We start from the raw sequence: 13,184 nt of genomic DNA, 5'->3' as shown, positions 1-13,184 counted from the left end.
GTGAAAGAGCTTAACATATAACCTCCTTGCACAAAGAATGGCCTACATCACATAACCCAGGAACAAGAAGCTTATATTAATCGAAATTATAATAAAAATATGTTGTTAAATAGGAATTTCTGTGTCCAATGACGTACATTCCATGCATTATTACCGTCGGACAATGTGCTGGCAATTTAATGCGTTTGAACCAATACCTAGCGCGCGAAATAAATTGCAGAGTTACTCCACCGTCCTTATGGTTTTCAATGATGTGACCCAGAAATTTAGGTGGGTGAAGGGAAAGCTCAAACAGCACCATTAAAGTATCATTCGCTCATTGCATTGCATTACCAACTTCGAGTTCTGACAGCTTTCGTGGATGAAAATTCAACAGCGCATTAGCTCGAACTCGCTTGGTTAAGATCAATTCAAACCTCGGAAAACAAGTCGAGCTTGACTGAAAACTAGAGCATATAAATGAGGAGTTACCATGAACTTCATTGGATTAAACAACTTGAGCAAGCTCGTTTAATCTAGATTATCTTTTTTTTTTTTTGAATAATATTCAAACTTAAAACAAGTAAAGGTTTAAGTCAAATTGGGAAGTGGTAAACGATCTTAAAAGAATCGATCGATCTCGAGCTGGGACCCAATTTATCGAATCGAGCATATTCTAGCTTCTGCTGAGAGAAGCCAAGCAGCGTTGGTTGGGCATCAATGGAGAGTTCGCCGACGTGCAAGGTTTCTTTCGATACAGGTATAATCAGTTAACTCATAATTTGTTATTAATTTAGAGCCCTGACATGTTGCATACATCTTTTTCTTCAGATTTCCTGGTGATCCAACGTTTGATGCCCTTACTTTGTTGTAATTTCGGAAGCCACAGACGTAATAACAGAAGAACATCGTTGGCTTGAATCTGCAACATTTTCCCCAAAGGATGCAGGTTGCTTGGGTAAGGGAAGGTCCACCGAATCGTTCCCAAGCATGAGAACCACCGTCGACATCGTTGGCCTGGTTGCAGGATCTTCTTGAATGCAGAGAAAGCCAATGTGCAGACATCGTAGCATTTGATTACTTGTTGAAGTAGCAGCGTCCTTGAAGACTGGATCGATGAACTCTGTCCCTTTCTCTTCGCACCACAAGCTCCATGCCTGTTCATCAATTGAAGTAAATATTTATTGATAGGGTGGTCGAATCTCTAGCAGTTCAAAGGCTAGATTACCATTTGTTCTACAAATTTACCATTTGTTCTAGTTCACAACTCTTTGATCGCAACACCCACACCCACACCCACACACACACAGGCAGAGAGAGAGAGAGAGAGAGAGAGAGAGTTATTACATGTTCAACAAGACTACGACCCAGAAGAATTGCAGAAAGGCTTTCAGAATTCAGTTGGCCGCTGATAATTTCGAACAATAAAATGCCAAAGCTGTAGACATCAGATTTTGTTGAAAAGACGCCATCCATTGCATACTCTGGAGCCATATATCCACTGAAAGAAGGAAAGAAAATGCGTTAGTTGATCCTCAGATAACTTGAAATGGCAGTCGCTTCATAGAACAGCTCTGCATGTCACTCGCTGACTAAACCGAAAGGAACACAATTGTGCCGTTCACCTCCATTGTTCACTAGCATCAAAAAAACAATTTTTGACTAGCATTTGTTTGCTTCTTTTCTTTAACAAGTGGAGATCACAAGAACTGTGATCCTATATGACTATGAAATTCGCATGTCGTTCAATCATAAAAATGAAAGGAATGATTTGTTTTTTGCAGATCTCCTGATACTAATTCACTAAAAATGATACTAATTCACTAAAAAAGATCACAGTGTTTCACCTAATGTAAACGGAGGAAGCATAAAGAATTTGACTTTCGGATCAGATAGTATGGAAGCCCAGAACTAGAATTGATGAAGAGAGAAGTCATGGTGATTATAAAGACCTACTCAGCAACAAAAATATATGGTAGCTTTGCACCTACTATGTACCAACAACGATGCTGGTAGTTGCCTGGCCCTGAACTCCGCTGAAAATCCTTGCCAATCCGAAGTCAGAAATTTTAGGATTCAGTTGCTCGTCTAACAACACATTGTTCGCTTTGAGATCCCGATGAATGACATTGAGTCGAGAATCTTGGTGAAGATAAAGGATCCCCTTTGCTATTCCTATTATGATATTGAACCTCTTTTCCCAATCCAGCAATACACGGCTTTCTGGATCTGCACATTGTAATGTTCAATATTTGTAATTTGATTAATCTCTCTCTCTCTCTCTCTCTCTCTCCCCCACTCTCTCAGAGATACTCCAAGACCATTGTAAGTAGGAAACATTGCCCCCCCACCTTCTCTCTGGCAGGTGCAACGAAAAACCTTATCCCGTAGATCTCAAAGACAAATGAGTAAAAGATTCAGTTTCTGATAATCGGATACATTGGAAGCGCTATTTGCACAAGCATGTGAAAAAATTAAAAGATACTAACCCTTAAGGAAGAAATCAAGGCTTTTATTGGGCATATATTCATAAATGAGCATCTTCTCCCCTTTCTCCAAGCAGAGAGCAATGAGCCTAACCAGGTTTACATGTTGAAGTTTGACTATCAACTCAACTTCATTCTTGAATTCCTTCAAACCTTGCCCAGACCGTCCAGACAGCCTCTTCACAGCTACTTCCTGTCCATTGGGAAGCTTGCCCTGGTAGGAAAGCATCACCAATCATGTTGTATTTGTCTTTCTGATACAGAAATAGTATCAGAACTTGAGCCCCTCATTATAGGAAGAATTGTTTTGGATATTAAATTTTTGCCTTAGATTTTAAAATCATTCACCTTTTTCAGTTTTCAGATACGGTTCAAGTCACAGGTTTTCTTACACAGTTTCACTTTAGAGCTCAAGTTTAATGCGTTGAACACGCGCCTAGAAAATTGAGTTCAATTTTAAAGTAATTTTTAGTCATTGACAATGAAAAAGATGAATCGACTAAATTAATTACTCCAATTACCTTGTAGACCGGACCATACCCACCTTCCCCAAGCTTATTTGATTCTGAAAATTTATCCGTAGCGTCTTCTATTGTCCTCAGGCTGATCCGCGGTAAATCATAGTTCACCTCCTCATTCTCTTTGACACTGTCAATATCGATTGAGGTTGCTTCCTTTTGTTTTAGCTTCTCTAAAATGACATGAAGTAGGAAATTGACATTATGAGATTTTTTCTGAACAGTGACCTAGATAAGCATTCAAGACACATGACATTTACCCAGATGTTGCTTTCTTCTCCGAACTAAGCACAATGCACAGGCTGCTACTAGCAGGAGCCCGCCAGTTAAGCAGATGAGAAGAACTATCCACCAAAGCTTATTACCTGTATAAAAAGGAGAATTGATTTTTTATGATGAGTTGTGGATGTTCACAGATTGTTAGATGTCCAATCTGGACCAGATATAACTGCAGCACACAAGTGTCATCCAAAAATATATGGAAAGAAAAGACTACAAGGCACAGAAGCATGTAAAAGTACCTTCTAAATTAGGAATTTTTGTTTTCTTCTTATTAGAGAAAGTAGAAAAAGAAAATGAGAAGTTCTGGAAAGATGCAATAAAATCAGCCTAAAGCAAGGTAACTATAGTGGGTAAGTCAGTTTGCCATCAAATAATGAAGGCCAAAATGAACATGAGGAACCTGGTAAACAGAAGAGAAACAGATAGTTTCAGAAGCTAATAAAATGGAGCCAAACATCATACCCTGTTATCCTAATCAAGTACAAGTCTGAGGAAAATGTGAAGATTTGGAAAAAATGCAATAAAATGAGAGCAAGGTGACTATAGTGGGAGGTTAGTACCGAAGGCCAAAACGAACATGGGGAGGCTGGTCAATAGGAAGAAAGATATATTTTCAGAAGCTAATAAAACAGAGCAGACGTTATACCCTGTTTTCATAATCAAGTGCAAGTCTGCCAAGTTCAACAGCAAGAAGCTAATTCCTTCATCACAGCCACCAATTGCTTCGTCAAGGATTCTCAGAAAATCACTTTAAGCATGTGATTCGGCATAGTAAAAGTGAGACTCACCATGATTGGTCTGCGGAAGTGATACCAGTGTTGGATCGCCAGAAAAGAAGGGGTGCACTCCAAAAGCCACAATGCAGCTTCCCCTGAGGAGTCTAGCGCCTTGCCTTCCATTAGAACAATCCTCAATATCGGAGCTCGCATTCTGCAAGCACCACCTACATCGATCCACAGGTATATCTCCCACGCACTGCACCAAGGCGTAGATCCTATGTGAGTCGGGAATTACGGACATTCCCGTAGCAAAGAAGTGATTGGAAGAACTCTGCATCGCCAGTGAGGTCAGGTTGGATATGAGGATTCTCAAATTCTGATAGAAGCTCGCGGGGTTTGACGCTTTTTCTTCTGCTGGTTGGCATGCTCCGTCGGAGACGTCTGCCATACCGCCGAACTTCTCGTCAGAGTAGCGCAATTGGCAGTGGTCGAGCCATATGATGGCCCTTCTACTGTTGGGGCACAGTTCTTGGATTTTGCTAGAAGCCTGGGCCGTGCAGTGCCAACAAACGTCATTGGGGATGTCGCCTCGGCACAGGGCCTGACCGTAGACTTGGCCGGAGCCCAGGCCAACGTTATCATTATAGAAACCAGATAAAGGTGCATTCTCTATCAAATAAGAGAGCAGAGCCTTGAGATTTTTATGAAAGGGGGTGCCGACCTTGTTGCTTGATGTTGGTTGGGAGCAATTACTTGAGAAGGAAGCGCCGTTGTTTGGATCAATCTTTTGAGGTGGTGGAGTGAAAAAGGAAAAGGGCTCGAATCTTACCAGGCACTCGATGTTATGGTAAACTACACCGCCCTGTCTATCTCCAAAATTCTTGAGCATTTGAGCGAAGGCTATGTCTAAGCAAGATCTGCAGCCCTTAGGTGACAGGTATTGAACGCACTGTGCGGTGGCGTAGATAGTCAGGTTCTGAGTGTACCTGAACATGTCGCCCCAGAACAAGCGGCCTGAAGGGTTGGTGGTTGTGGAAAGGATGAGCTTGTTGAAGAAGGAAATGAGTATGGGCCTGAATCTTTGGGGGTCGGGGATGGCCTCGAGCCTCGGAAGAGACAAATTCATAAATGATTGAGGCACGGTGAAGTTGGCGTCACGGCAGTACATGATGCAGCTTTCGAAGAAAATGATAGCCGCTCTGTTCTGAGGGCACAGCTCGGCGACCTGTGAGGCAGCATCAGAGACGCAGACCTGGCAAGCTTCACCGTCGAGGTCGCCTCGACACTGAGCAGTGGCAAGTGCTTGGTCGGGGCTCTTGCCCACGGTGACATTGTAGAAACTGGTGAGGGAAACGTTGGCTACCACAGAGGCCAGCGCCCGCTGCAGGTTGTGGCTGAAGGTGCTGTTCGCCGTGTAGTTTGAGCTGCCGGCACAGTACCAAAAGGGAGTTTCAGTCATGTCAACGAACCCCAGCGGGAGGAAGAGGACAATTAGGAAGATGAAGCAGCATGCTGTTCTCCACATCTTCCCACCACCCTGTGAACGATGAGAGAATTCTTTTTTGTATATCACCGATTACTCTCTTCAAATCCTTTTTTGTTTTCCCGATAACACTTTTATAATCTTTTATCTTGTCGATGACACTCTTAAATAACATATTTTTAAAAGTTTTTGAGATATTAAAATATAAAATATTAATAGTTTCAAATATAAATAGACATCAAACGGGACAACCGACAAACCCAACTTGAGCCGCCAGCAAAAACTTCATGCCAGCCCCGCCCTGCCCGGTTTCCAGCCTCATATGCCCGACATCCAATAAATTAGAAACAGGAAGCATATATTCATTGAAGTTATAATAAAAATAAAGTTGGTAAATTGAAATTTTTGTTTCCGTTTTCGTCGATCCATTGCATTATTACCGTCAGTCAATTTGCTGGCTCTTTAATGCAGTTCGACCAACAACAAGCGGTCGAATTAAATTGCAGAGTTACTCCACCATTCATGTGCAGTAACTTTTTGGATGCTGGGATCCAGAGATTTATGTGGGTGGGAAACAAATATGTAAATTTTTATTTCATAGCATGCACAAACAGCATTATTCTATCCAGAGAGCCAAGGGCCCCCCTAAAAAATAAGTATATAAATAGATTTTATAATTTATTTATTTTATATAAAATTTTTGAAAAAATATATGTCGGCTCCTATTAAAATTTTAAAAATAAAAAAATCCAGTCTTTCCTTCTGAGTCCATAGTAACTTATAAGTTGTAAGCCTCCCCCGACTTCTCAAATAACACCCAAGCAGCCCTCATATTATTCTTATGTAGGTCTCAATTTTTTTAATAAATCCATGGGGCACATCTAGTGTTGCACCCGGAGCATATTAAATCTTGTCCAGCGACCACCCTCCTTAGCAGTCGTATCATGCTTAGCAATTAAATTAAATATTGCTTTAAAATTTTTAAAAACAGTGCGAACGCATGCTTCACATATGGTTTTTTATATATTGATAACAACTCACGGTAACGTCATATACAGTGGCGTCAAATCTGCCATTGTCAATGTGGGGAACCAAAATATCATTCACTCGTTCATCTTGTGTTTCATTACCACTTCCAGTTCTGGCAGCATTCACGGCTGAAAATTCATGCTCTGTATCGGATCAAGTCTTGAATAGACATCGCCATATTTCTTATGCTCATACATCGTGAAAGTCAGTTCTTAATACCATTCAGATTCCGTTAACAACACAGATTCAGTTATGAATTTAAAAATCAGTTGCAGATCAGATTCGGATTGTGAATTCATATTTGAATTTTGGTGTAATATAGCCTTTTATTCATTTGCATGTAACTATGAATCCGAATATGTCATTATCCAAAGAAGCAGATACAGTAAACAGTACATCATCTTGTTCTATGACTAGGAACCCCTTCTAGATGCAGGATTCCATTTTTCTTCCTTCTCGATGATAGCCGGCCTTTCGACGAAGTGGTGCATCCAACTCTTTTCCACTACTGAACAACCACATCAACCTTTCGCTATTGGTGAGGATCGTCGGCCCTACGCCTACAAATGAAAGGGAGGAATGGCGAGACCCTAAACTATCAGGTAAAAAGTCATTGTCAATTGTTTAAACCAGTAGATATATGGTTTACTTCTCAAATGCTTTCAGCAGATTGGTATGATCTCTTCCATGTTTGCGCACATTCGGTGTGCAATCTTTGTCTCTTTTACCAAGTGGCGATTTCATAGGCAACAGGCCGAAAAACATAAGAACGTTGTCGGCTTGAGTCTGTAGCATTTTCCATGATGAATGCAGGTTGTGTGGGCACGGGAAGGTCCAAAGAATTGTTGCCAAGCATGATAAGCACCGTTGACATGGTTGGTCTAGTTGCAGCATCTTCTTCAATGCAGAGCAAGCCAATTTGCAAACACCTTAGCATTTGATCAGCTGTTGAAGTAGTAGTGTCTTTGAGGACTGGATCGATGAACTCTGTTCCTTTTTCTTCACACCACAAACTCCATGCCTGCTTGCGAAGATCAAGTGAAGTAATTTTTTGTTGATATGTCAGTCGAATTTCTATTACCCTATATGTGAGAACTTGAAAATACCTTTATACACATTTCTTTTACTTCATAGATTTTTGAGGGAAGTCAAGTTCCCCACTCAGATCTAACGTCCTACATGCCATGCGCCTCAAAAGATGCATGTTTCAAGCATTGCATGTTGAGTAATAGAAGTATATGCTCCTAGTAAAGCTAGAATATGAATCTTCTTCAGAGAAGAGAGAGAGATAGGCACTTACACGCTCAACGAGGCTGCGACTCTCATCAAGAGTAACACAAAAACTTGCTGCATTCAGTTGGCCGCTGATGATTTCCAACAACAAAATACCAAAGCTGTAGACATCAGATTTAGTAGAAAACACACCATCCATGGCATACTCTGGAGCCATATATCCACTGACAGAAGGAAAAGAACTGCATTAGTTGATTCTAAGATAACTCAAAAGGGCAGTCACATCATACAGAGCTCCTCTTCAGATCGCCAGGTTGTCTATTGACAAACCAAAAGTCACATTAGTTCATCTTCATTACTGTTCACTAACGGTATAAAGAAAAAAATTTGTCTCTCAGTTTTTTGCTTTAGTTTTTCTGTGAGGTCTGTAATCCTATAAATATGATCACCAACTTTGGGAACTTGTTCAGTGACTTCAGTCATAAGAATAAAAGAAGTGCTTTATCTTTTGCATATCTTCCATTGCCACTAATTCACTAGAACGGATCCACGATATTTACCAGAATTTGACTTCCAGATCATATACCGTGGAAGCCAGGCACCATTGTATAATGGAAATTTATAATGAAGAGACTATGTTAAGGTGATTATAAAGGCATGTTGAGCAATTATGTTTGTGGCAGGCGTTGCACTTACTATGTACCAACAATGACACTGGTAGTTGCGTGGCCCTGAACTCCACTGAAGATCCTTGCCAATCCGAAGTCAGAAATCTTAGGATGCAGTTGCTCGTCTAACAGCACGTTGCTTGCTTTGAGATCCCGATGAATGATGTTGAGTCGTGAATCTTGGTGTAGATAAAGCATCCCCCTTGCAATTCCTATGATGATATTGAACCGTTTTTCCCAGTCCAACGAAGCACGCCTTCTTGGATCTGCACATTGTATTGTTTAATAACTTTCATTTGAGTAACCTCTCTCTCTCTCTCTCTCTCTATCTCTCTCTCTCTTTCTTTCTCCCTCTCACTCTCTCTCTCTCTCTCTCTCTGGCTGCAGAGTTTCAGAAAAGTTCCAACTCAACGTGAGATTAAATAAGGCATGTGTCCTATACTTCCAAGCAGCACTTGAATTTTCAAAATTTGACTAAACTATATCTTTGGTCGGGGAGTTTGAAGTCGTCCTTCGAAATATTTCATACCTTTCTCACTTGTTTTTTGCGAACATGATCATCTGCTGACATGAAGTTGAAATTAAGTTTGTAATTTGCGTGTTGAAAATTTCCTCTGAAAGCACATGATATACTGGCATCTCTTGACATGCAGAAAAGAAACTATATTTTCAATTCATTTTGCAGGCCACCATGTGTGGTGCTCATAGGCGGCGAATCTCTAAACTGCATGAAAATACTCCATTCAGACTTTACGTGCCCTTTCTATGTATGTGTAATCGTGTGAAAGAAATCAAAATACTAACCCCTGAGGATGAAATCAAGGCTTTTGTTGGGCATATATTCATATATGAGCAACTTCTCCCCTTTTTCTGAGCAGCAACCAATGAGCCTGACCAGGTTTGTGTGTTGAAGTTTCGCCATCGACTCAACTTCATTCCTGAACTGCTTTAAACCCTGCCTAGATCGTCCGGACAGCCGCTTCACAGCTACTTCCTGTCCATCGGGAAGTTTCCCCTAGTTTGAAAGCATCATCAATTATTTATTTGTCATTTTATTAAAAGTAAATAATCTCCAATGCTTCTGCTTCTCATTAATGCATGTAGGAAACTCCAACTTGGGATCAGTTATTTTTCCTTCATTTTGAATATTTTTTCGCTACTTTATTTTTCAGATATGATCCGGGTCGCACTCTTACAGCTGTTTGACAACATGGAGCTCGCTCAGGGTTAATGCTTGTTACCTACTGATGTGTAAGAACTTCTCCGAGTAAATCAAATAAGAGAAATAAATTTCAATTCGATTGAGACAGTAAACTCTGCCAACGCATGGTCGGAAAGTTAAGTCGCTTTCTGACTATTGTCAGAAAGTTGGTGACCCTTGTCAAGAAGTTCAGAAATCGACACTTTGTTACAATTAAGCGACATGGTCCCATGGTTCACCATTTCAGTAATTTTGTAAAAATTTAAATATAAGAAAGAATAACAAAAGGATGAATCGACCAGGAACTAATTACTCCAATTACCTTGTAGACAGGTCCATATCCACCTTCCCCAAGCTTTTTTGATTCTGAAAATTTATCTGTAGCATCTTGTATTGTCCTCAGGCTGATTTGTGGTAAATCAAAGGTTGTCTCATTCTCTTCTGCACTCTCAGTATCAGTGAGAGTTGTCTCTTTCTGTTTTAGCTTCTCTAAAAGGACATGAAGAAGTGGGAATCAAAATGATGAACTTTTATGGTGAACATTAGGCCTGTAGAGTCTTTCAAGGCACGTCAACTTTACCTAGATGTTGTTTTAGTTTCTCAACTAAGCAAAAAGCGAAGGCTGCTGTTAGCAGTAGCCCACCAATGAAGCCAATGAGAACAAGCATCCATCGGCGGCGGTACCCTGTTTCAAAGTACAATGGTTATGTGTATGATATCGTTTGTTTACAAAAAGATTAGACAGTCCAATTGGGAGCAGGCAGAAGTACAGCGTGCAAGAGTAATCTGAAAAACTTTGTATTTAGAAAGAAAAGGTCCTCACAAGGCATAGAACCATCTAAAAATAGCTTCTATGGGCTGATGTGGGCCATTGAAGCAAGTAGAGACCTCACCGCTTCTTGTGATGAGGGAATCAAATCTAGTTCGGGCAGAGTGAAAAAATGAGGACTAAAATGCTTTAGAATGACTTCGTGGCAACCTTGAAAGCACTTTCCTGCTTTATCGGGTTCCTTTTTCAGACCATTTTTAACACAACTGATGCTTAAAATGGCGGACAGTCTTTCGCCTGACAATTAGGATCAAAGATCTCCTTGGACCTTGAGCATGTGATGGGCAGAGTAAGAGTCGCACTCACCATGATTCGGCTGCACAGATGAAACCAGCGCTGGATCGCCTGCAAAGAAAGACTGCATCCCAAAACTCAGGCTACAGCTTCCCCTGAGGATTCGACCGCCTTGCCTTCCATTAAAGCACCCCTCAATATCAGCGCTGGCATTCCGCAAGCACCACACACATTGGTCTGCAGATATGTCTCTCACGCACTGCACTAAAGCGTAGATCGTTTGTGAGTCAGGAAGCAGGGTTTTTCCTGTAGCAAAGAAGTGAGTGGAAGAGCTCTGCACGGCCTTCGAGGTCAAGTTAGAGAAGAGGATTCTCAAATTCTCATCGAAGCTCGTCGGATTCGATGTGTTCTCCGCTGATGGTTGGCATGCCCTGTCCTGGACATCTACTGTGCCGGCAAAGTTCTCGTCGGAGTAGCGCAAATGGCAGAGGTCGAGCCATATGATTGCCCTTCTGCTGTTGGGGCATAACTCTTGGATTTTGGTAGAAGCCTGGGCTATGCAATGCCAGCAAACATCCTTAGTGATGTCGCCTCGGCACAAGGCTTGGCCGTAGACTTGGCTGGAGCCCAAGCCGACGGTTTCGTCGTAGAAGCCAGGGAAAGGTGCGTACACTATCAGATAATTATTGAGCAAGGCCTTGAGGTTTCTATGAAACGGGCTGAGCAAGGCCTTGAGGTTTCTATGAAACGGGCTGCTAACCTTGTCGATCAATGGTGGTGGGAAGCAGCTAGTTGAGATGGAAATGGCGCTGCTTGGAGCAATCTTGTGAGGTGGGGGAGTGAAAAAAGGAAAGATGTCGTAACCTACACCGCATTCGATATTATGGAAAACTGTACTGCTTGTTGTATCTGTAGCATCTTTGAGCATTATAGCCAAGGCTTCGTCTAAACAAGGTCTGCAGCTCTTTGGGGTTAGGTTCTGAAGGCACTGCGCCATGGCATAGACAGTCAAGTTCTGAGTATACCTGAAACTGTCGCCCCAATACAAGCGGCCTGAAGGGTTGGTGGTGACGGAAATGATGAGATTGTTGAAGAAGGAGGTGAGCATGGGCTTGAATCTTTCAGGGTCGGGGATGGCTTCAGCTGTCTGGAAGGAGACATTCATAAACGATCGAGGAATCGTAAAGTTGGGATCGGTGACGTACATGAAGCAGCTCTGGAGGACAACGGCAACCACTCTGTTCCTGGGGCACCGCAGAGTGACCTGTGAGGCAGCAACAGAGACGCAGACGTCGCAAACTTCGCCGTCAATATCACCACGACACTGGACGGCGGCAATGACTTGGTTGGGGCTCTTTCCTACGGTAACATTGTAGTAGCCGGTGAGGGACACATTGGCCACAAGAGAGGCCAGTGCTTGTTGCAGGTTGTGACTGAAGGTGCTGTTCGCCGGGTTTACGCCGCCGATGCAAATCCAATCGGGATTCTCAGCTGTCTTGACGAGCACTGGAGGAAGGAGAAGGGCGATTAAGAAAATGAAGCTGCAGCATGTTCTGCACATTGCCTCGCCACAGTGTGAACGATGATAGAATGCTTCCGTGTAAGATTGGGAAACAAAGAAGGAGAAGGAGCTAAATGGCATGCATGGTGTATGATTCCTCATTCCTCAGCTAACTCATGTATAGTCTCCAGTTGAAGACTCCACTGTTTCTGCCATGAGCAATAATTGGTGGATTCAAAGATTTATGCAACTTACCTACTAGGATGCGGTGCTTTCTAAAAAATTGAAATGACTTAATTGTTTTAGTTCTACCCAAATCTCTGAAAAAGAACCCGTATAAAACACATATGGTCTTCTGCTTGCAAAACGCTAAAGCACTTTATTGTTTTAACTTGGCTTTCTTTTTTTTTGTCTTAGCAACTTAACAGCCACGGCCACCCGTGTAGCCAACTAAAAAAAAAAGATTGTTACACAAATATCTATAAGATTAATATAAAATATCTTTTTTGCTTAGCAGATAAAAAGCCAGAAGATTAGTTCCGTGCATTATCAACGTCAGTCAATCTGCTGGCTATTTAATGCATTTCGAGCAAGAAGTAGCGATTGAAATAAATTGCAGAGTTATTATGCAGTTATCGTTTTGACTGATGTGACCCAGAAATTTATGTGGGTGGGCCACAAATGTCTAAGTTTTAGTCGATGGGTAGCTCAAACAGCACCATTTCAGAGTAGTTTATAAGTTGGTGTCCAAAAGGTGGGGACAGTCTCCCGTCTCCCCCCATTAACTCACAATAACGTCACACACAGTGGCGTCAAAGGTGCCATTGTCAATGTGGGGAACCAAAATATCATTCACTCATTTATCTTCTGTTGCATTACAGGAGCGAGTTGTGTGCGCCGATATGCGTGCGCAACTGAGATTTTTTAGTAATTTTTTGGAACGACATGTTCTTTATAGTTTTTATTTTTCATTTTTTATTTTTATTTATATTTTTATCTTCCCAGAAAGTTGAACGGAGGCA

General features: G+C 41.6%; 1 protein-coding gene across 1 annotated transcript; it reads right to left on the bottom strand.

The window, feature by feature from the left end:
• Positions 1-742: 742 nt before the first annotated feature.
• On the bottom strand, positions 743-12,564 carry LOC116263662 (uncharacterized). Its single transcript, XM_050080378.1, has 14 exons — positions 10,734-12,564; positions 10,179-10,283; positions 9,921-10,087; positions 9,202-9,412; positions 8,426-8,663; positions 7,797-7,953; positions 7,224-7,517; positions 4,054-5,560; positions 3,244-3,348; positions 2,987-3,156; positions 2,469-2,679; positions 1,971-2,208; positions 1,327-1,480; positions 743-1,136 (listed from the first exon to the last, which is right to left on the bottom strand). Exons 1-14 carry the CDS (start codon positions 12,322-12,324, stop codon positions 840-842), a joined length of 5,445 nt encoding a protein of 1,814 aa, XP_049936335.1. The 5' UTR covers positions 12,325-12,564; the 3' UTR covers positions 743-839.
• Between the last annotated feature and the right edge of the window lie 620 nt (positions 12,565-13,184).

Source organism: Nymphaea colorata, chromosome 11 (assembly GCF_008831285.2).
Source record: "Nymphaea colorata isolate Beijing-Zhang1983 chromosome 11, ASM883128v2, whole genome shotgun sequence".
Lineage (NCBI taxonomy): Eukaryota > Viridiplantae > Streptophyta > Magnoliopsida > Nymphaeales > Nymphaeaceae > Nymphaea > Nymphaea colorata.
Note: the sequence above shows the minus strand (reverse complement) of the source record. Positions and strands in the feature narration are given on the sequence as shown.

Excerpts from the sequence above, each read along its gene's own strand:
- LOC116263662 (XM_050080378.1), bottom strand. The coding sequence starts at position 12,324 with ATGAGGAATCATACACCATGCATGCCATTTAGCTCCTTCTCCTTCTTT. Across the intron at positions 3,157-3,243 it reads GAGAAGAAAGCAACATCTGG|AGAAGCTAAAACAAAAGGAA; the intron begins GTAAATGTCATG and ends ATGTCATTTTAG. Across the intron at positions 1,481-1,970 it reads AGCATCGTTGTTGGTACATA|TGGATATATGGCTCCAGAGT; the intron begins GTAGGTGCAAAG and ends TCCTTCTTTCAG.